The sequence below is a fragment of the Portunus trituberculatus genome, chromosome 24 (assembly GCF_017591435.1).
Source record: "Portunus trituberculatus isolate SZX2019 chromosome 24, ASM1759143v1, whole genome shotgun sequence".
In the NCBI taxonomy this organism is placed as follows: Eukaryota; Metazoa; Arthropoda; class Malacostraca; order Decapoda; family Portunidae; genus Portunus; species Portunus trituberculatus.
The window spans coordinates 15394956-15416648 of record NC_059278.1 but is presented as its reverse complement, the minus strand read 5'-3'; the positions used below and the strand labels follow the sequence as shown (position 1 = coordinate 15416648).

General features: G+C 43.7%; 1 protein-coding gene across 1 annotated transcript; it reads left to right on the top strand.

Moving 5' to 3' along the window:
- Window positions 1-5739: 5739 nt before the first annotated feature.
- On the top strand, window positions 5740-12005 carry LOC123508198 (neuropeptides capa receptor-like). The gene is made up of 2 exons (XM_045261731.1): window positions 5740-6945; window positions 11748-12005. Exons 1-2 carry the CDS (start codon window positions 6391-6393, stop codon window positions 12003-12005), a joined length of 813 nt encoding a protein of 270 aa, XP_045117666.1. The 5' UTR covers window positions 5740-6390.
- Window positions 12006-21693: the final 9688 nt, after the last annotated feature.

The window sequence follows — 21693 nt, the reverse complement described above, 5'->3', positions numbered from 1 at the left end:
GGAGTTTATTGCTTTCAGGGAGGGAGCGGAGGGTTGAATGGCCTTGTATCTGCCTGGCGGGGGAAGAGAGGTCAAACACGTGGAAGGGAGTAGAAAAGAAGATAATGAAAGGGATAATCCGGTAACTGCACAAAGGGATGAAGCAGCGAAAGGAGAGAGAGGCAGCAGTGATTCCAAGATGATAATACGATACGGTACGATGTTTAACGAGTTGGAAAGTAAAGATGGTTATAGGAAATGTATGAAAAGGAAGAGATTGACTAGATTGTGGAGGACGAGAGGAAGGTAAGACGGGAGTTGTGTTTACCGATATTGAGGAAGAGAAAGAAGGAGAAAGGAACAAAAGGGACAAAGAGGAAGGAGACGGAAACGAGTAACTACTTATCAATGTTGAAGAAAAGAGAGAGAGAGAGAGAGAGAGAGAGAGAGAGAGAGAGAGAGAGAGAGAGAGAGAGAGAGAGAGAGAGAGAGAGAGAGAGAGAGAGAGAGAGAGAGAGAGAGAGAGAGAGAGAGAGAGAGAGAGAGAGAGAGAGAGAGAGGATAAACAGGAAGGAAAAAGGAACGAGAAGCTAATTGTTAGTGTAGAAAGGAAGGAAGAAGGACATCGAGGAAGGAGAAAGAAACGCATAACTAATTTGCAGAAGAGAAGGAGGATGAAAAAAAAAAAAAAGAGGAATGGGAGAGAACGAGAAATCCTGTCAGTGTTGAAGAAGAGAAAATATGGAAAAAGAGGAAGAAATGGGGACAAATATTTATCTGTAGAAAAGAAAGAAGAAAAGGGAGAAAGGAAAGAAAGGGAACAATACCCATCGGTTTATGACACAACACGGCTTCTTATTGGAAAACACGCCTTGTACCCTGCAGTAATTGGCCAGGGCAGTGAAGGAGAAAGGTAAGAAGCTTCCTCCTCACCCTCACCACCCTTCTCTCCAACCTCGCCTTCCCCCTCACAGTACAACCTGAGGGAAAATAAGCAACATTACATTAAATTATTCCGGAAAGAAGAGCGTGGGAAATTATTTCTTTTTGTATGAATCGGAATAAAAGTTTTGGGAGGTGAAAAAAAATATATATGTATGTACTAAGGTCACATTAAATTATTCAGAAGAGAAACGATACGAGGATTTTACGTGAAGGAGAATAAATAACGACGGCTTTCTGCACCGCTTCGCTATCTTGGTATGCACGAAAGGAAAAAAAAAAAAAGTATCCAAATTTTGAGAACTAACAGAGCGAACGTGGCTGGGAATACGAGGAGGAAATTACCCGAACACAAAATACTTGAGTTTTTTTCCTTTTATTTTTTTCTTCTCTTCCTCGTGACGGTGAGGGTGAGGGCACTGCGGATGTGACGGCGAGCGGCTCCAATGATACTGCTCTCGTATTGAAAACAAATAACCGATACCTTATTGCGAGTCACGCTTGTTTTACCGGAAATATCAATGACAGGAGCGAGTCTGCTTGTTGTGACTTGGCGAGGACTCAGGGAAGACCCATACCAGTGACAATAGCGATAATAGTGACAACAATGACCACAGGGATTCATGAGGTACGACAGCGCCATCTGCGTCTGTTAGTGTGTAACCTCAGGACACAAAGAGGTGGCTTTATAAGGGATCAAGACTATAAAGGGTATAGGTAGTAGATAGATAGATAGGTACATAGGTAGGTAGGTAGATTGATAGACCGATAGATTGGATAGATAGATGTATAGAAAGATAGATAAAAAGATAGAAATATAGAGATAGATTGATAGATAGATAGATAGATAGATAGATATACAGATAGATAGACACATAGATAGATAGATAGATAGATAGATAGATAGATAGATAGATATAGATAGGTAGATTGATAAATAGATAAACAGACGGAAAGATAGAAAGATATAGATGAGAGAGAGAGAGAGAGAGAGAGAGAGAAATGGATAGATAGATGTTAGCGTTCTTTACCATCATCACGTGACTACACCAATACAGAATGAAGGAAAAACAGAAGATAGACAGATAAACTGAGATAGACAGATGCGTCAGTGTGACAAGACAACACCACTACGAAATAGAAAAAAGGAAAAAGAAAAACAGAAAACGGAAAACATGCCTAAATAAGAATACAAGAACATGATAAACGACAAAATGGAAGAAGATATTAGGCCTACACGTGGCAGTCTCTGTAGAAAACGTGCCTATTAACCCCTTTAGTACCAAGACGCATTTCCATATTCATTCTTATTATTATTTGGTGATTTTATACTGCTTTAGAAACTTGTGTGGGGGATTACAATAGTGAACACTCTAGCCATTAATACTCTGACCTCCATAGACCCTTGCTAATGTCAATAAAACCGTCTAATCATACCCAAAAGTCAAGGTAAAAAATGCCTCCCAGTACTGAAAGGGTTAATATATTTCCACGTAACGTTTCACTATTGACTCGACACTCACAGCCTGGTCACTGAATTCATACCATTCCTGTCATTAATTTTATTCCATTTATGTGAGAAAATACCATTACTTGCATAGGGTCAACACCAGGACCAGACTATACAGGGAAGTTAGAACATGAAATTTAGGGGGAGGGGGAAGTCCTTAGAAAATATAGTAATAATAATAATAATAATAATAATAATAATAATAATAATAATAATAATAATAATAATAATAATAATAATAATAATAATAATAATAATAAACATGAAAATATTCCTTTTAATCTTTTCTTGGATCGTGTTCAATCAATTTATTTTAGTGTTACCATTAAGTCTCTCTCTCTCTCTCTCTCTCTCTCTCTCTCTCTCTCTCTCTCTCTCTCTCTCTCTCTCTCTCTCTCTGCAAAGAAAAAAGGGGAAGCTGCAAAAAATTATAAGGGGAGCTGCAAAAAATAAGAAGCTGCAAAAAAAGGGAGCTGCAAAAAAGTAAGAGGGAGCTGCTGCAAAATTAGGGGAAGCTGCAAAAACTTATGCGAGGCTGCAAAAAAGAAGCTGCAAAAAAAAAGGGAAACTAAAAAAATGTGGAGCTGCAAAAAAAATGAATAAGCTGTAAAACTAAAAAGCTGCAAAAAGTAAGGGGAAGCTGCAAGAACCCATCAGACCTCAGACCTACACGTGGCAGTCCCTCTATCAACCATACCTACCCATTCCCACCCATTACCCCCTCCCATTAATTTGTCCGGTACTTTAAAGCTTCACCACTAACAACCTGATTACTGAGTCCATTCCATCCATTACCCATTAACTGAGAACCAATCACTATCTCCTATTTACTTTACATTTACTTTTACAATTATATTTACTTTTTTTTCCAAGTTTGAACATGTATCTTATCTCTCGACCACTATCTCTCAATCTCTATCTCACAGCCATAACTACCATAACCACACAGCTAGTCAATCATTCAGGCAGTCTCACTCAATCGCTCTCTCCCAACAACAATCATTCACTCACAGTCACTCAGCCGGTGTCACATGCCAAAGTGTGGCCCGTGACAAGTGTTTAGTTGCGTCTTCTGCGCATGCGCGGCCCGGGAGCGAACGACAGACACTATATATTATGTCATGCCTATAGCTATGACAGAATGTGACAAGTGATATTGTGTGAATTTAAACAATTCGATTTTTTTTTTTTTAATATCACAGTAGCCATTGGTTTTCAGCATGTATCGGTGGAAAGACTAGAGCAGAAATATCACTATTTGTTTGATATGGGTGGCCTGATGTGCTGGTGGAGAGAGCTTTCAAGTATGCTATTGTACAGCTGCTGGTCAGCATGAGCAATCAGTGGTTCGCCCCACCTTGTCACTGGAAGGTTAAAGTCCCCCATAATTATGCAATTGTTTGCGCAGCAAATGTCCGCGATTTGTTCATACAATTGTTCGTCTATGGCGGGTGACTCAGCTGGAGGACGATAGACGACACCTAATGTTATTTTTCTGCATTTATTTTCTATATGAATGAAGAGGAGGAGGAGGAGGAGGAGGAGGAGGAGGAGGAGGAGGAGGAGGAGGAGGAGGAGGAGGAGGAGGAGGAGGAGGAGGAGGAGGAGCAGGAGCAGGAGAGAGGAGAGGAGAGGAGAGGAGAGGGAGAGGGAGAGGGAGAGGGAGAGGAGAGGAGAGGAGAGGAAGAGGAAGAGGAAGAGGAAGAGCAAGAGGAAAAGGAAGAGGAAAAGGAAAATGAAGAGGAAAAGGAAGAGGAAGATGAGTAGGAGGAGAAAGAAAAAAAAGCATGAGGAGAAAGAGGAGGAGGAAGCGGAGGATACAGAATGCACGTGCTTGTGATCAAAGTAAGATCAGAAAGAGTTAAGAAGCGAAACACGGTAAGAGTGAGAGAGAGAGAGAGAGAGAGAGAGAGAGAGAGAGAGAGAGAGAGAGAGAGAGAGAGAGAGAGAGAGAGAGAGAGAGAGAGAGAGAGAGAGAGAGAGAGAGAGAGAGAGAGAGAGAGAGAGAGAGAGAGAGAGAGACTCAAGACTGCTGGAGTGGATTAAGACTGAAGCGCTGCGCCGGGTGGATATTAATGCAGTGGATGTGGAGTGGAGGAGGTGAAAGCTGGGGTAGAGTGTTGGTACATTCTTTTCCACTTGCAGGTACTCAAAGCGGATATTTTTCAGCGAGTAACGAGTTGGAAAAGTGATGCATCTGAGAGTAACAGTGACGAGAAGTGCATGAGAGGTATAAACAAACATTTTGGGACCTTAATAATCTGCGAAGGAATGTGAAAGGAAGGACAAACAGCAGCAGACTTGTTATCCCTCACTACGATTTTTAATAACAAAGACGAACGGTGCATTTGAAAGTGACAAGCAATAGTGAAAGGTAAGAAAAAAAGATTCAGAACTCCTAATTTGTAATGTGAAGGAAGGTCAAACAGCAGTAGATTTGTAACCCCCCTTAAAACCCGCTCAATACCAGACTAAGCAGTGAATTCTAGCTTATGAATGCTCGTACAGTGAAAGCCGGACCAAAAATCTCATGCAGCAAGTGACTTTAAAGTGAAGTGCTTAAGAAGAATCTGAAGTTGTAGTGACCTGGTTACAGTGAGATCATAAAGCAGTGAATTGACAGTGAAAACAAACTCGTACAGTGAAAATCGAGCCAAAATCCAGTGCAATAGTGATTTGATAGTGAAGTGCTCAAGAAGAATCTGGTTTTATAGTGACCTGATAAGAGTGAGGTTAATTAGTGAAAACAGTGAAATCTGACAGTGACTTACGGTGAAATTGCACACGTAAGGCAACGCTATAGTGAATCGTAAATGAGTAATAACAATCATCAGAAAATAGTGAATACATGCTTACAGTGAAAGAAAAGATAGTGACAAGATACAGTGATTCTTGAGGTGAAATTAAGACAAAGTGATACGAGATTGCACAGTGGAAGCAGTGACCAGTGACACACATGCAACAGTGATACACAACAGTGAAATTCATACGTGGAAAAATACGGTGTTTGTTTTTTTTGTGTTTTTGTGTATTCGATGTCGTGGTGTTGACGAGACTGTTCCTCCCTCACCACCACCACCACCACCACCACCACCACCACCACCACCACCACCACCACCACTTCAAAGAGAGGCGAGAAAAGTAAAGATATATTTGAGTTAAAAAAAAATACTGTGAACTGAGAGAGAGAGAGAGAGAGAGAGAGAGAGAGAGAGAGAGAGAGAGAGAGAGAGAGAGAGAGAGAGAGAGAGAGAGAGAGAGAGAGAGAGAGAGAGAGAGAGAGAGAGAGAGAGAGAGAGAGAGAGAGAGAGAGAGAGAACACCAAGTAAAAATCATACAGTGGAAAAAGAGAGAGGAAGGAAAAATCGTAAAGCAAACACAATCACAAAAGAAATACGAACAAAAAAAGACATGCAAACATTGACAGAAAAAACGTGGAAACCGGAAATAAACAACGACTCCTAATTAATACAAACAAACAGGCAGCAAGAGAGAGAGAGAGAGAGAGAGAGAGAGAGAGAGAGAGAGAGAGAGAGAGAGAGAGAGAGAGAGAGAGAGAGAGAGAGAGAGAGAGAGAGAGAGAGAGAGAGATAAAACAAGGTAAAAATTCATGAAAAGCTAAGAGATACATCGCATGACACCTGAAAAAACACATGCATTAATTAAACCCCAGTATCAAAAGACGAGGTGTGAAAGAGGTTAACAACTGCAGAGAGGAAGGAAAAAAAGAGAAAAAGAAATAAAAAGAAATAAGAATTCATGCAAAGCTCATAGATATATCGCATGCCAATTGAAAACACCACATGCATTAACCAAACCCCAGAAAAAGATGAGAATATGAAAGAGGTTAACTAACACAAAACAGGATGGGGGTTAACAGAGACGCGTTGCCCCCTCATCACCAGCACCACCACCACCAGGAAGAGGATGAGGTGGGGATGACCCTGTGACCTAGAGGCATGAATGGCAGTGACCCGCCCCGTGTCCTCACCCTGTCCCCGACCCCCCACGCCTCACGCCCTTCCTTCGAGCTTAAGAATCCGTGTCGCTTCCTCAACACAACTTTTTCCTCGCTGTGCAGTGGCGGTAACAGTATCAGTGGCGGTGTTGGGAGAGCGATAGACTTCCACAACACATCCTCCGCAGGGGCACTACACCCTCCAAGTACCCTGTCTACTTTATCCTCATCGCCTCTAAGCCCTTCGTCGCCAGCCTCGCCAGCTTACCCACTGTACGAGGACTATTACGAATACGAACACTATAATTTTACGGACGAGCAGTGGGGAGTGGTTCGGCAGCTCAATCTCTACTACGTGCCGCTTCTGATCGTGGTGGGCTTCGTCGGGAACCTCCTCTCCTGCGTGGTGTTCCTCAATACAAGACTTCGCATGAGGTCGTCTAGTTATTACTTGGCGGCGCTGGCGGTGGCTGACGTAACCTACCTGTTCATTTTGTTCCTTGTGTGGCTGGATCTCCTCGGCTTCAACACCTTTAATGTCAACGTGATGTGTCAGGTAAGCAGCCGGCCAAGTAAGGTGAGGTGTGGTGTGGTGTGGTGTGGTGTGGTGTGGTGTTTGCTTGTTCTGCTAGTGTCTTGTGGTGTTGTTGTTGTTTTTCTTTTTAAATGTTTTTTGGTAGTTTTGAGGGTTTTGGGGATATTGGGTGTTGTGATGTGTGTGTGTGTGTGTGTGTGTGTGTGTGTGTGTGTGTGTGTGTGTGTGTGTGTGTGTGTGTGTGTGTGTGTGTGTGTGTGTGTGTGTGTGTGTGTGTGTGTGTGTCCATTTGTTTGTCCATTTGTCTTCTCTCTCTCTCTCTCTCTCTCTCTCTCTCTCTCTCTCTCTCTCTCTCTCTCGCTCGCTCCCTCAAGCGCTGCACAAACTTCTCTGGCTGGAATGTTAAACTCTTTGCCGTTATTATTTCCTCTCCGTGTTGTTGTTGTTATTGTTGTTTGTTGTTGTTTGTGGACGGAATAGTGATAATGGTGATGAGACTGGTAGTGGTGGTGGTGGTGGTGGTGGTGGTGGTGATTCGGGAGGGGAAAATACTTTAACACTCCTCCATTCAGATGTATGTCCTGGGGAGAGCATTCAATTTCCTCCGTTTGATCTCTCGCCACCACAAGTTTACGACGACACACACACACACACACACACACACACACACACACACACACACACACACACACACACACACACACACACACACACACACACACACACACACACACACACAGACACACACACACACACAGACAGAGAGAGAGAGAGAGAGAGAGAGAGAGAGAGAGAGAGAGAGAGAGAGAGAGAGAGAGAGAGAGAGAGAGAGAGAGAGAGAGAGAGAGAGAGAGAGAGAGAGAGAGAGACAGACAGACAGACAGACAGACAGACAGACAGACAGACAGACAGACAGACAGACAGACAGACAGACAGACAGACAGACAGACAGACAGACAGACAGACAGACAGACAGACAGACACTGCAAAAAATCAATACTCCTCAAAAAAACAGTAGCAAAATAAATCTTCACAGTACCATTAAGGAAACCAATACACATGTTTCTGAGCCATAATGAGCCGTAAACAAGCCACAGGGAGCCACAACAATGCCTCCAGCAGCAGCCCGTAAGTCACACATCAATTGGAATCACGGCAAACCAAGGAGGAATTGAATTAACAAGCAACCTTAATGAACCGACCCGTTGCCAGACTTCTCCAAACTATTAAGGCGAACACGCGGGGAATTGTCACTGATGCGCCCTCATTTGTTTCAGTAATGCTCTTTGATCTTCCGCTAATTGCCGCAGACTCACGGAAAAGGAGAAAGGACACGAAGGAGGAAACATACGAGTAGCTTCACGTCATGTCATCATTCTCTTCCCCAGAAAAAGAAAGAAGGGAAAGAAAGAAAACTTGAGGCTATTCTATCATCTAGCTGACCGGGCGGAGGGTGGGGAGCGTGGCAGTTCAGGGGATTTATCTCTATAGTTCAGACAGCATCACGAAATGTTATCACTCTCTTCCACAGAAATAAAGAGGAAGAAAAATTGAGCTTCTTTTGTAGTTTACATACGTGGGAGTTCTTTTTCAAAGCTTTTTTGTCTTTTGTGACAGTTGGGGGAATTTATTAATATAATTCAGAGAGCGTCACGTGATGTCGTCATCCTCTTCCGCACAAAAAAAAAAAAAAATAAAACTGAGAGAAACAGAAATTAAAATTGACTTTTTTTTTACATTTAATTGAATTATAGCTTTTCCTTTTTCTAATATAATTTTTTTTCAGACATAAGCAATAGTAAATGTGGTGTTTTCATGTCGCTTTCCATGTCCTAAGCAGTCGTCTTTACACGCAGAATTGATGGCAGTATAAACTCAAATTTAATAAAGAAATCAAAGTTATTGGTTATCTATTCACTCACTCACTCCTGTCTTTTCTCTCTCCACAAACCAATATCAGTTAGCATCACAAAAACAGACTTTCTTTCTCAACAGTCAATATGAAGCTAACATTGAGAAGATGGCTGATAATTAATGCGCCAGTCCTTGCGTAATTACTAGTGAAGGAAACATCGTTATTTTATTTCCTATCTTTTCACGATAAAAGACAAAATGAAACTGCATCATAAATTGCACATATTTCAACTTACAATATAGAACCAAGGCACGTATCAATCAATACAATGGTCATATTCACCAAACACACGTTATTAATCCTACTAATTGAACCAAAGGGGTGGAGCCCAACGATGTATACATGTTAGCTGACTAAATAACAAAGAGTGGCTTGGAGAACCTCACCAGGATTGCACAATACCAATTAAAAAGCTAGGAAATAAATAAAATACGGTAATTGTAAGCCAGCTATACAAATGAACAAATAAAACAAATATAAATAAATAAAAAAACAATCACACTCATTCTCTTTTGTGTTTCCTTGTTACTACACTGATCTGGACTGTGACCTACATACACCTGTGAGGGAAAAAGTCGACATGCAGGTCAGACCACAGGTGTACCAGGATGTGCCTCCCTCGCCCTTCAGCTCGTGACGTGACTCCCTACGCTCACTTGACAAAGAGACACGCTGCCAATTACGCCACCGACTCAAGCTGTGTGTGGAAGGCATTAGTGGTGGAGAGGTGTGGAGTAGAGTGAGAAGAGGAAGAGAGAGAGAGAGAGAGAGAGAGAGAGAGAGAGAGAGAGAGAGAGAGAGAGAGAGAGAGAGAGAGAGAGAGAGAGAGAGAGAGAGAGAGAGAGAGAGAGAATAACCAACCGACAGCCTGACTGACTAATTGACAAACTGACTGACACACACACACACACACACACACACACACACACACACACACACACACACACACACACACACACGCACACGCACACGCACACACACACACACACACACAAATATGTAAACAGTTACATATGGAGAATATTTCCCCCAAAAAATCCCCAACAAGTATCGAGAATTAAAACAAAAACAGAGACGAGAACTTCAGAGACGAGAACTTCGAAGAGACTGAATCCACTCCGAGACAGACTCTTAAGAAAACAACAAGACTGATTTCTTTACGCACTCCCAGCGGAACCCGAGACAAGACGAGACAATGACGCAAATGACACAAAATGACGTGCCACACGGGAGACGAAATTGGATAACACGATATAAAAAAGAGAGGCGAGTAACGAAGACGCATTCATATTCCGAAGGACGGCTGAGGCAGAGAAAGGAGAGGCTATTTGTTTACATCTGAGAGGCCAATGGAAGCAGGTTAACCAACGCTGTCACGGCCACTTGACGGCCAACGTACCGCAAGGACTCCTTGATTTTCCGAGAGTTCTTGATGGCTGATGGACTCTAAAAAGGACTCAAAGATTTGAGATTGAAGGGAAGGATTAAACGTCCTGGAAATAAGTGAGGTAGTTCAGTCTGAGCACACACACACACACACACACACACACACACACACACACACACACACACACACACACACACACACACACACATCTACCCACCTACCTATACCCTCACTCCCCACACACACATTTACCCACACACTTTCTTTTGCCTCGGTTACCTAAGAGGTTACATAAGAACATCAGAAAAGCTATAGAAGCCAAATGGTCTAGTACCAGCGTCCTTTCCTGTCCAGAACACACACATTCTTGAATTCTCAACCTTCAAACGTATTCAAGACTTGTAAAATCCTTTCCAAGACCTCCATTGATGCTGCCCTAACAACCTGATTACTGAGGCTTTTTCAGATATTCACCAAACATTATATGGAATTCTGATTTATGGTGACCTAAGCCTTCAGAGATATGTTAAAAAAAATACGCTCTCTTCACCAGAAAAAAAAAATAGAGAGTAACAAAAAGCTCCTCAGAAGTCTCGAGGTAGGAAAGACATTTTTCTTCATATTCTTCTGACACTGTGATAGGAAATTAACAATACTGACAAACGTGTGGGAAGATGAACTATAAATGTGCAAAAGGTGTGAGAGGAGCGAGTCTTTCATAACAGATGCATCTCGGAGTCTTATCACACTGACTCCACGTTGGCACTTCTCTCCTCCTCCCTGACTTGCTGCGTCACTTCACGTAAACAAAGGATGGAAATGCAGTAATGTGGGCTTTGTGTTCCCTTCCAACTGTTCCTCGCTAACCTGTCTCTCCTTCTCACCTGCCAAATACAAGAAGGAAGATATAAAGACAGTTAAATAAAGCGTTGGTTTTTCGCGGTCTGCCATACACTGCCCTGAACTGAAGCGTGAGACTGTGGTGTGAAAAAAAGGCAAAATTTAGGGATTTGTCTTGGTTATGAAAGGAGGTAATAATGGGATATAATTTGAAGGACCCTCAATATTTCTTCACACATTCCCACTAGTAGTCTTATCCTCCACCACCACACCACCATACCACCACATCACACCACGAGCTTTACAACACACCTACCACCACCACATCACCACACCTTGACCTTACCAGCACACCAACTATCACCAACACCACTACCACACCATGAGCTAACACACCAACCACTACAGCACAACTTCATCCCAACATCACCACATCATGTCCACTCCATCACGCCAACCATTACACCATCACATCGCACCATCAAACTACCACACCCACACCACCACCATCACACCACAAGCTAACACACCAAACACCACATCAACACACCATAACCTCCATCACACTAACCACCACGCCACATTACACTATCAAACTACCACACACACTCTAGAAAACCACCACAACCACCACCACCACCAATATTTCACCTGTCAACTAATACCTGGTCTCTCCTGCAGCTGGAAATCTACTTGGGATCAGTGTCCAGCTCGCTAAGTGTGTGGCTGACGGTGGCCTTCACGGTGGAGAGGTTTATCGCGGTGCAGTACCCCCTGCAGCGCCCCACCGTCTGCACCGTCCACCGCGCCAAGACAGTCATCCTCACCCTGGCAGGCTTCAGTGTCACCGTTCACCTGTACGTCTTCGTCACTGCCGGCGTTATAGTTCACCACGATGAGGCAAGTGTTCGGTGGCTTGTGAATTGTGACGTGGTGTGAATACTGGGATACATTTGTTACCATGATTTTTGGATATGATTAGACGATTTTATTTTCATGGAGGTCAAAAGATTAATGGCCAGTCTTCACTATTTCAATCCTCACATATGTTTCTGAAGCTGTAAAAATGCGCCAAATAGTAACCAGAATGAATATTAAGAACGCGTCCTGATACTGAAGCACATCTTTTACCTTGAGATTTGTGTACGATTAGACCATTTCATTGACACTAGGAATGGTCTATGGAGGTCAGAAGATTAATGGCTAAAGTCTTCACTATTCTAATCACAACATAAGTTTTTGAAGCTGTATAAAGTCACTAAATAATAAAAAAAAATGAATATGAAAACGCGTCCTGGTACTGAAGAGGTTAAAGACTTTACTGAGTTCAAAATGTGCTTCATTAGTGGGAAAGAAAGCACCATTTCAAACACGGCTAAGCTTCTCTATAGCCTCTGGAAAATAGTTCTGAGATGGCTCTTATACAGAAACGCCTTGCTCTTCCACCACTACTGGTTTCAGAGGCCGCACAGATGATTAGCCACATTCTCAATAGTGTTTTCCCTGTTAATAGTGCAGGAATCTTGTTAATCTGTCACTAGAATGGTAAAAAATAACCTCAAAAAATGAAAACTCGTGTGTGGTGTTGTTGTTGTTGTTGTTTGTTGTTGTTGTTGTTGTTGTTGTTGTTGTTGTTGTTGTTGTTGTTGTGGTGGTGGTGGTGGTGGTGGTGGTGATCGAAAGCAAAAAAAAAAAATAAAAAAAATGGTGAAAATAGTCGTAAAAGTAGTGAATATCTGTAGTATTAACATTAGTACCACCCACCACCACCACCACCACCAATTATAATACTAATACCACTAGTCTGCTTTACAAAACTCATTCACAAACCCTTGAACACGGAATACGGAAATACCACGTCAAGTACTGCTAATCACGACACACACACACACACACACACACACACACACACACACACACACACACACACACACAGATCACAACCACAGCGGCGGCTTTGTGCAACGCTGTCAATCATTTCTGCACCATCAAGAGTAATCAGCGCAAGGGTGACGGGTATTTAAGCAATATGTGCTTACCTCGTGTTCGTGACATCAAAAAAACTTACAATGATGATGAAAGAGAGAAACACCACAATTTCTTTCTTACATCATACGAGATTTAAACTTTATCACACATCGCTTTCACACAATCCCTTTTTTTTATTATCATCCTTGCTTTTAGAACATGACATAAACGTTACAACAATAATTACATCAAAAGGCGATTTAATACTCATAGTTCCACGTAGCTATTACATATTCCGTTCTCTGTGAATTTTGCCTTAATCCCTTCAATATGTGGACACATTTTTACCTTGAGATTTGTGTACGATTAGACCATTTTATTACATTACGAAGGGTCTATGGAGGTCAGAAGATTAATGGTCACATTCTTCACTATTCTAATCCCCCACATAAGATTCTGAAGCTGTATAAAATCACCAAATAGTGACCAGAATGAATAGGGAAACGCGTCATGGTACTCAAAGGGTTCAGTACGGTACACCACAAACAACAATATACTGAAAACAGTACATTATCTTTCCTGCATCACAGGGAATTGAATCTTCATTACTCCACCCACAAAGTACACGCTCTCTTTGTTACCACCGCTCTGTTTAATACGTCCAACGAACTTTACTGAGAGAGAGAGAGAGAGAGAGAGAGAGAGAGAGAGAGAGAGAGAGAGAGAGAGATAAACCATTGTCTCCCTAGGTCTAGATCAAACGAGTGTCAATATTCTTTGGTTTTCCCTGCAACAAAAAAAACGGTTTCTATAAGATTCGTGCCAGTAATAAAAACAAAGCTCGTACAGTAACACAATACGATACCTTCTATTTCTTTTACCTCCCACACTAAGCAGGTTCCAATTGTTTTCGTTCAACTCAGCATTAACAAGTCTCGTTTCCAATTCGCCATTCGTTCAGCGCACTACAAACAAACCGTTACTAAAATATGAAAAACAAAATATTTCCTTTCACATCAAGCTGGCCGTTGTCCCTCTTGTGTTCCAAAGATAAACATCACCCACTTCTACTGCAGGAATCCTTTGTATAACATAATAAAACAAACACGACATACAGCACAGCGTCATAAAATATTCACCATCCTTCTTACATCGACTCAAGACACCATCCTCCTTTGTATAACACCCACAAGTACCAAATCCCGTTTTCTCCACCTAACCTTTTGTGTCCGGTACATTTCATTAAAACAAACACACATTCAGCGTTGGAATAAAGAGAAAACAAAGTCTTTTTAATCCAAGCAAGTCTCCCTCTCCTCTTGCCCCAACATAAAGAGACTGTTTACTTGGCGGTGACATAATATTTACTTTCAAGGATGATATGAGGGAAGGAGTGTCGTGAAAAGAATGGCGAGTGTATGGCAGGGAGCTTTGACCTTTAACCCCTTCAGCACTGGGACACATTTTTACCTTGAGATTTGTGTACCATTAGACCATTTCACTGACATTAGGATGGGTCTATGGAGGGCAGAGGATTAATGGTTACAGTCTTCACTATTCTAACTCCTCGCATGAGTTTCTGAAGCTGTATCAAATCACCAAATAGTCACCAGAATGAACATGGAAACGCTGTAGCTTATTACTGACATCCTGTTTTGTCGGACTCACTGTTCTTTTAATGTGGATTTTCAGAGGCCGCAGAGATAATTGGATGATATTAACGGTGTTTTTCACGTAGACGGTTCGCTGATCCTATTAAGCGATCACTAGAATCATTATCTCATTCTTGGAAACACTAATCTATTTACGCCCAAAATCATACTTTGGATTTTTGTGGACTTTTTTCATCCCCTTTAAATGATGCTAATACCTCACCAAATTATCCCTAGAATCACCAAGACGTCCTTACAAACTGAAGACTTCCAGTAAAAACAGTGTCAATAATACCCCTTTTATTGTTTATCACACACGAAACTTCTGAAACTCCCAGCAGATTGATAAAGGTGGTGCTTGTCCTTCTTTTGTGTTCCTTTGTGTATATATGGCCCCATCCCTCTCGCAGTCTATCCAGTCTACCAGTATTGGGTTGGCCTGGCTTGCATCGATAACTGAAGCAGTCCACTGATCGGCGCCTCTGTAACCTGACCACCAGACAGGAACAGAGACCATTCCAGCAATCCAGCCCAGGTCGTCTTGTCTGGAAACTTTTAACAAGCTTTGGTAGAGATTGGTGCAGTTTTCAAGAGTTATTCCTGACTTTACTGATACTTTAAGAGCTCCACACCACGAAAAACACAAATAAACACGACTAAACCTCTCCATGGCCTTTAAAAACAGTCGTAAGAGTTCAAAGGCTTTCAAAATACATGTTGGAAGAATGTCAGAGGAGAGTGGGCGGTTAGAGGATAGTGTGCGCCTCGTTAATCCCACCTGAGTCATGCAGCAATAGTACCTGAAAGACCTTGACACGGCTTACCGCTTTCTGAGCCTCTCCTGACGAATGAAGGACACATCAAACGAGATTATCAAAGACTCTCCCCACCGACCTCTTGACTCCATTACACTGACCTCATAACTCCTGCCAGTTCCACTCCCCAGGCTTCACCTCCTCACCACTGTACATTAACCCCTGTACATCAACCCCTGCCCACTAATCCCTGCCAATTCCACCCCCTAGACTCTCCTTACTGTTAACCCTGTCAATTCCACTCCCCCACAAAGCCTTTTCTCTGACCCCTGTACATTAACCACTATACTTTAACCCCTATACTTCCTTACCCTGTCCAGTCCACTCCCCAGACTCCCCTTGTTCCTCCTTACCCCTGTAAATTAAGCTATACCTCTTAACCCTGCCAATTCAGATCCATACTTTAATAACCCCTATTTCCTCACCCCTACCATCTGTCCACTTCCCAGAGACCCCTAAACATCAACCCACTCTAACCCATCCATTCGTCCCTTTACCCTGCCTTGTGTCTCCAACCTCCATGTTCCCACAAGGCTACACGATACACGGCTCGCACCAACGCTACATTTAAGACCAAATAAATCAAGGTGTTTTAGGTCAGCGAACAGGAAAGTGAGGCTGTTCGCGGGGTGTGTGGCGGTGACAGTGAGGGTGACAGTGACGGTGAGTGGGCGATGTATGCCTGAATAATGAAACCATCGAGGCCTTAATTAACACAGGTAAGGGAGATGCGATTGCTTTAGCGAGGACAGTCCAATGTGGCGCAGAGTGATTAACGTGGATTGGTCGGCTGTCGGCTGTTGGGCTTGTTTGTATCGCTCCACTTCCTCAAGCCGGGCGGTAAATGAAGGCTGGTCACAACTTCAACGCCAATGAAAACTGCCTCCTGGTACACCTTTCCCTCATTACCGATCACTCTGAGACACCATTAATAGTTCTAAAGCCACATCCAATCTTTCTTGTAGATGTTTATAGAGACTTCACGCATTGCTTCTGGTGCTGCTTATTGTTTCGTGTCGCTGTGAAAGGGTTATAACAGGGTGGTGGAAAAAAAATGCTTTCTCGCGATGAAGAAGAAGAAGAAGAAGAAGAAGAAGAAGAAGAAGAAGAAGAAGAAGAAAAGAAAAGAAGAAAAGAAGAAGAAGAAGAAGAAGAAGAAGAAGAAGAAGAAGAAGAAGAAGAAGAAGAAGAAGAGAGAAGAAGAAGAAGGAAGAGAAGAAGAAGGAGGAGGAAGGAGAGAGAGAAGAGGAGGAGGAGGAGGAAAGAGGAGAGGAAGGAAAAGAAGGAGGAGGAGGAGGAGGAGGAGGAGAAGGAGGAGGAGGAGGAGGAGGAGGAGGAGGAGGAGGAGGAGGAGGAGGAGGAGGAGGAGGAGGAAGAAGGAGAGGAGGAGGAGAGGAGGAGAGAGAGAGGAGGAAGGAGGAGAGGAAGGAGAGAAGAAGAAGGAAGAGGAGGAGGAAGGAGGGAAGGAAGAAGAAGGGAGAGAGGAAGGAAGAGAAGAAGAAGAAGAAGGAAGGAGGAAGAAGAAGAAGAAGAAGAAGGAAGAAGAAGAAGAAGGAAGAAGAAGAAGAAGAAGAAGAAGAAGAAGAAGAAGAAGAAGAAGAAGAAGAAGAAGAAGAAAAAAGAAGAAGACATCAGCGTAATTACTTGCAGCGGTGACGTACTGCCTCCCACTCACTAACACAACTCCAAACAGGTGCCCGGGAAACTTACCTCCACGACTGTCCTATAAAAAAGTAAAAAAAAAAAAAAAAACTTTCCTGAAGTTCATGGCGACGCAATAAAGGGAATCGCTGGAGGGAAAGTGCAGGACGGTGAGGGGAGGTGAGGGGAGGTGAGGAGAGATACATGGCTTACGGGAATGTGCAGTGAGGGGTAGGGAAGTCACTGAAGAGTTACTGAGAGGGGAAAAAGTCACGAAGGATCGGATGGAAAAAAAAATATAGTGTCACTGAACGTGTAGCGAGGGGAAATGGGTCAGGCAATAGAGGGTGAGGGGAAGGAAAGAGCATCGCTGGTGTGGGGAAAGGGGGCACTGACCATATGATAAAAGGAAACTGAGATGACGAGGGGAAGGGAATCAGGGAGGAGGAAGTGAGGGGAGGGATTCACTGGATAGCTGACGAGGAAGGGTTGTCACTGAAGAGCTGGTGAGGGTAAGGGCGGTCATGTCACGGGAAATTAGAGGGGAAAAATTCACGAAGGGGAGGTGGAGAGGCGAGGAAGGAAGTCAGGGAGTTAGGAAGCCAGGAATTCAGGGGATGAGGGCGGTTTGGTGGGCGTGAAGGAATCAGGGAGATGAAGTGGTCAGGGATCAGGGAGTTAAGAAGATCAGGGAACAGTTAAGAGATCAGGGAATCAAGTGACCAGGAAGTAAGAGTCATAGAGGCTGTCAGTCATGGAGGTAAGGGAGTAAATAGACATGTTAGGGTATAAGGGGGAGATGAGGGTAGTGTATTAGGGGGTCGAGGTGTGGGTTAGAAAGTTAGGGGGGTGTCAGTGGTGAGTCAGGGGGGTCAGGGAGTACAGGGGTGGGGTAAGAAAATCAGGGGAGTTGTGCAGGGAGTGGGTCAGGGGATCACGGAAGGAGGGAAGGGATCAGGGAGGGGGATCAGGGAGGGGATCGGGGAGGGAAGTCAGGGAGGAGATCAGGGAGAGGATCAGGGATGGGGATCAGAGAGGGGAGTCATCGAGGGGAGTCAGGGAGAGGAGTCAGGGAGGGGAGTTAGGGAGGGGATCAGGGAGGGGATCAGGGAGGGAATCAGGGTCAGGGAGGAGTCAGGGAGGGGAATCAGGGAGCAAGGGCAACAACAGAGGCAAGACTTATTGGATTATCGACAGCCCCCGTCAGAAACTTCCCACGCGGCGACGACTAACCAGCCTACAGGTGTTCCGTGGCGCAGGTGAGAGGTAATCGCTAAGTCCCCGCCACCTCACTGTTTTTGGCGCGCCTGAAGGAACTCACCAGTGCGGCGTTGAAAGGAAGACTTGTCATAATGTTGCGCTGGAAAAATCTCGCCTGATTGCTATCCTTCGAGAACGTGACCAGAAAAATAGGCTCCACCTCTCGGCCAATTTACTTAAGGAAGTCTCTGCAAACTCCACTTCCTCAAATTGTAATTCACAATAAAGTAAGAAAAGGACAAAAACAGGATAAAGTTGTACATATTCTAAGTGAGTGTTATTGATTAGTTCTTGCATCAGTGAAGTGGACAGAATAATGTTGAGTGTTCCCTGTAGTTCAAATAGTGGAATAAATCATGCAAAGAAAAATAACACAAATGAGAACGTTTCAGAACTTTGAATAGAAAAGGCGTCACTGATTAACTCTATTGAAGTGGAGAGATTAATCTTAAATGTTTCCCCGTATTCCTAGAGGAGCTCTGTGGTAGATGACACCTGCCCACAGTGCTCATTTCCGCATCCTTATCTTCTCACCTGTATGGCATTATTCACGTCTCAGTTTCAGAAGAAGTGACGTTACCGATTAAATATTGAAGTGGACTGAATAATCTTAAATGTTTCCCTGTATTTCAAGTGGCCTATGGTACGTGACGCCTGGCTACAGTGCACACTTCCGTATCCTTATCTTACCTTACCTCCGTGCCTGTGTGGAACTGTTCACACACTTTTCTGAACACGGGTGAGCGGCCCCGTCTGGTCAGAATAGCGTCACAGGATCCAGACTGAAAACTAATATTATACACTGGTGAAGGAGGATGAAACCATTGGTGTCAATTTACTTGCGGGATACGGACCTTTGCCACACATCACCACGCAATACGCATAATATATATTTTCAAAAGCTATCAGCTGGTATGATAGGGACACAGTTTGGTATTCAATCATTTCCTCAGCTTCACCTGGATACGAATCCATGTCGCTTCTGTAAACACACTGCCACGCCACATACCAACAAGAGGATACAGATTCTCGAAAGTTTCCACGCTACATTAGGTACACACTTGTATCTTTTCATCAATTTACGGCTGGAAATGCTAACCGCTAGAAGAATCGACACATGCTACTACGCCACACCAACAGAACAATGAGACACGAACGTTGGCTCGCTACAAATCTTAAACTGAGCTTCCAGTGAGAGTGAACAGTGTGTGTGTGTGTGTGTGTGTGTGTGTGTGTGTGTGTGTGTGTGTGTGTGTGTGTGTGTGTGTGTGTGTGTGTGTGTTACTATAGTTAGCACAGCAAGCGTAAACAAGTCTCGCACCAGTGGCGCTCATACGAACATCCACGTGACTCTTTATCCTGTCAAAACTCAGCGGAGTGTGGCACGTGTCAGAACTAACAGACATTTATACATTTCACCAGCGAACGAAAACCTTCATTTTTAATCGCTCTTTGTTGTGTTGTAACGATAAGCTGCCTGGAAATGTGAACCGTGAGTCGTCAAAATAATACTGATAGACTGAAGTTGCGAAATAAAAGCTTAAAATCATGAAATTAGCGAGATTAACCTGCATTTCCAGATATAAGGCAATTAGTTCACTTAGAAATAAATGTAATAAAAAAAAATAGCTTCAGTGAATCCAGTTTGTGAAGGAGACCAGAAAAGTGGGCCTAAATTGTAAAACACACACACACACACACACACACACACACACACACACACACACACACACACACACACACACACACACACACACACACACACACACACCTAAAAAAAAAAAGGGAAAAAACAGAAACCTTCACTAAATCTTTCAAACTTAGGAAAACTTAAAACAATAGACCTTAACCTTCTCTCTCTCTCTCTCTCTCTCTCTCTCTCTCTCTCTCTCTCTCTCTCTCTCTCTCTCTCTCTCTTTCAAACTTATATTTTACGTTCTCTCTTCCTCTTCCTGTCTCTCTCTCTCTCTCTCTCTCTCTCTCTCTCTCTCTCTCTCTCTCTCTCTCTCTCTCTCTCTCTCTCTCTATATATATATATATATATATATATATATATATATATATATACATTGGGTTTTATCGGGCTAAAGGAGATATTTTGGGCTAAAGGAGATATTTTGGGCTAAAGGAGATATTTTGGGTATCTCCTATCTCAAAGCTCATCAACTATTTGAATGTCCTGTTCTTATTGATTTAGTGATAATTACGAGTACTCCTGTAATGTATCACTTATGTCACTATGTATCATATTGTCACTTAACTTATTCACTTATTCTCTATGTACACTCGTGTCACTGTCACGCACTTCACTTAGCCACTGGTTCACTAACACTGAATTTCTGGCCTCCGCACACTGAAACACTAAGGTCTTCTGGCCACTTGTCCGAGGCTAGAAATTTGTTCCACCACTGCACATAGTTTTGCTTGAATTGTCTTCGGTGGTGGGTGGAGTGTGACCGTGGTGTAGTCAGGACCGAGGGCGCCGTGGAGACGGTCCTGGTGAGCACCTCACCGCGGCGTGGAGGCAAGCGTAGTTCTTGCATGTGTGGCAAGCGTTATTCCTGCACCTTGTATAGGGTGGCAAGGCCCGCCACACCCCTGCTGTGCTGCAGACTGTGCAGGCTGTAGAGAGAAGCGGCTTGCTGGTCAGGAAGAGCGTCCTTTATCAACCTCTCTGCCCTCCTCTGAATCTTGTCCAGGACAGCAAGATGGGAGGGCGCTGCTCCACCCCAGGCGAGGCAGGAGTACTCAAGAGAAGAGCGAATCTCAGATTTGTACAGCAGCTCTCGTCCCTTGCTATCCAGGAGGCCGGCAATCCTTCGGAGGCACGCCAGCTTCCTGCTGCCGTTCTAGCGAGCTGCCTGATGTGTGCCTGGTAAGTCACCTTGCTGTCAAAGGTGACTCCCAGGATTTGCAGCTCCGGCTGAGGCGTCAGTTATGCCCCGTTGAGGGTGGGGCGGATGTCGTGCAGCTGTGTTTTTTGTGGAGCAAAGGTCACCTGCCACCTGCGTCCCCAGTCCTCCAGACGGCGTAGTGTGGTGCTGAGGCGGGCAGTCACCGCCTGCTCTTCCCCTGGTGAGAAAGGCAGCGACAGGGTTACATCATCTGCATATGCACGAGTACTCGGGACGAGATTTAGCATATCGTTGATGTACACGTTCCATAGCAGCGGGCCCAACACGCTGCCCTGTGGAACACCTGCGCTTATTTTCTGGGGGAAAGACTGTTGGCCGTTGTGGACGACCAGCATCTCCTGCTGCTGCAGGTAATCCCACAGCAGCTCCAGCAAGG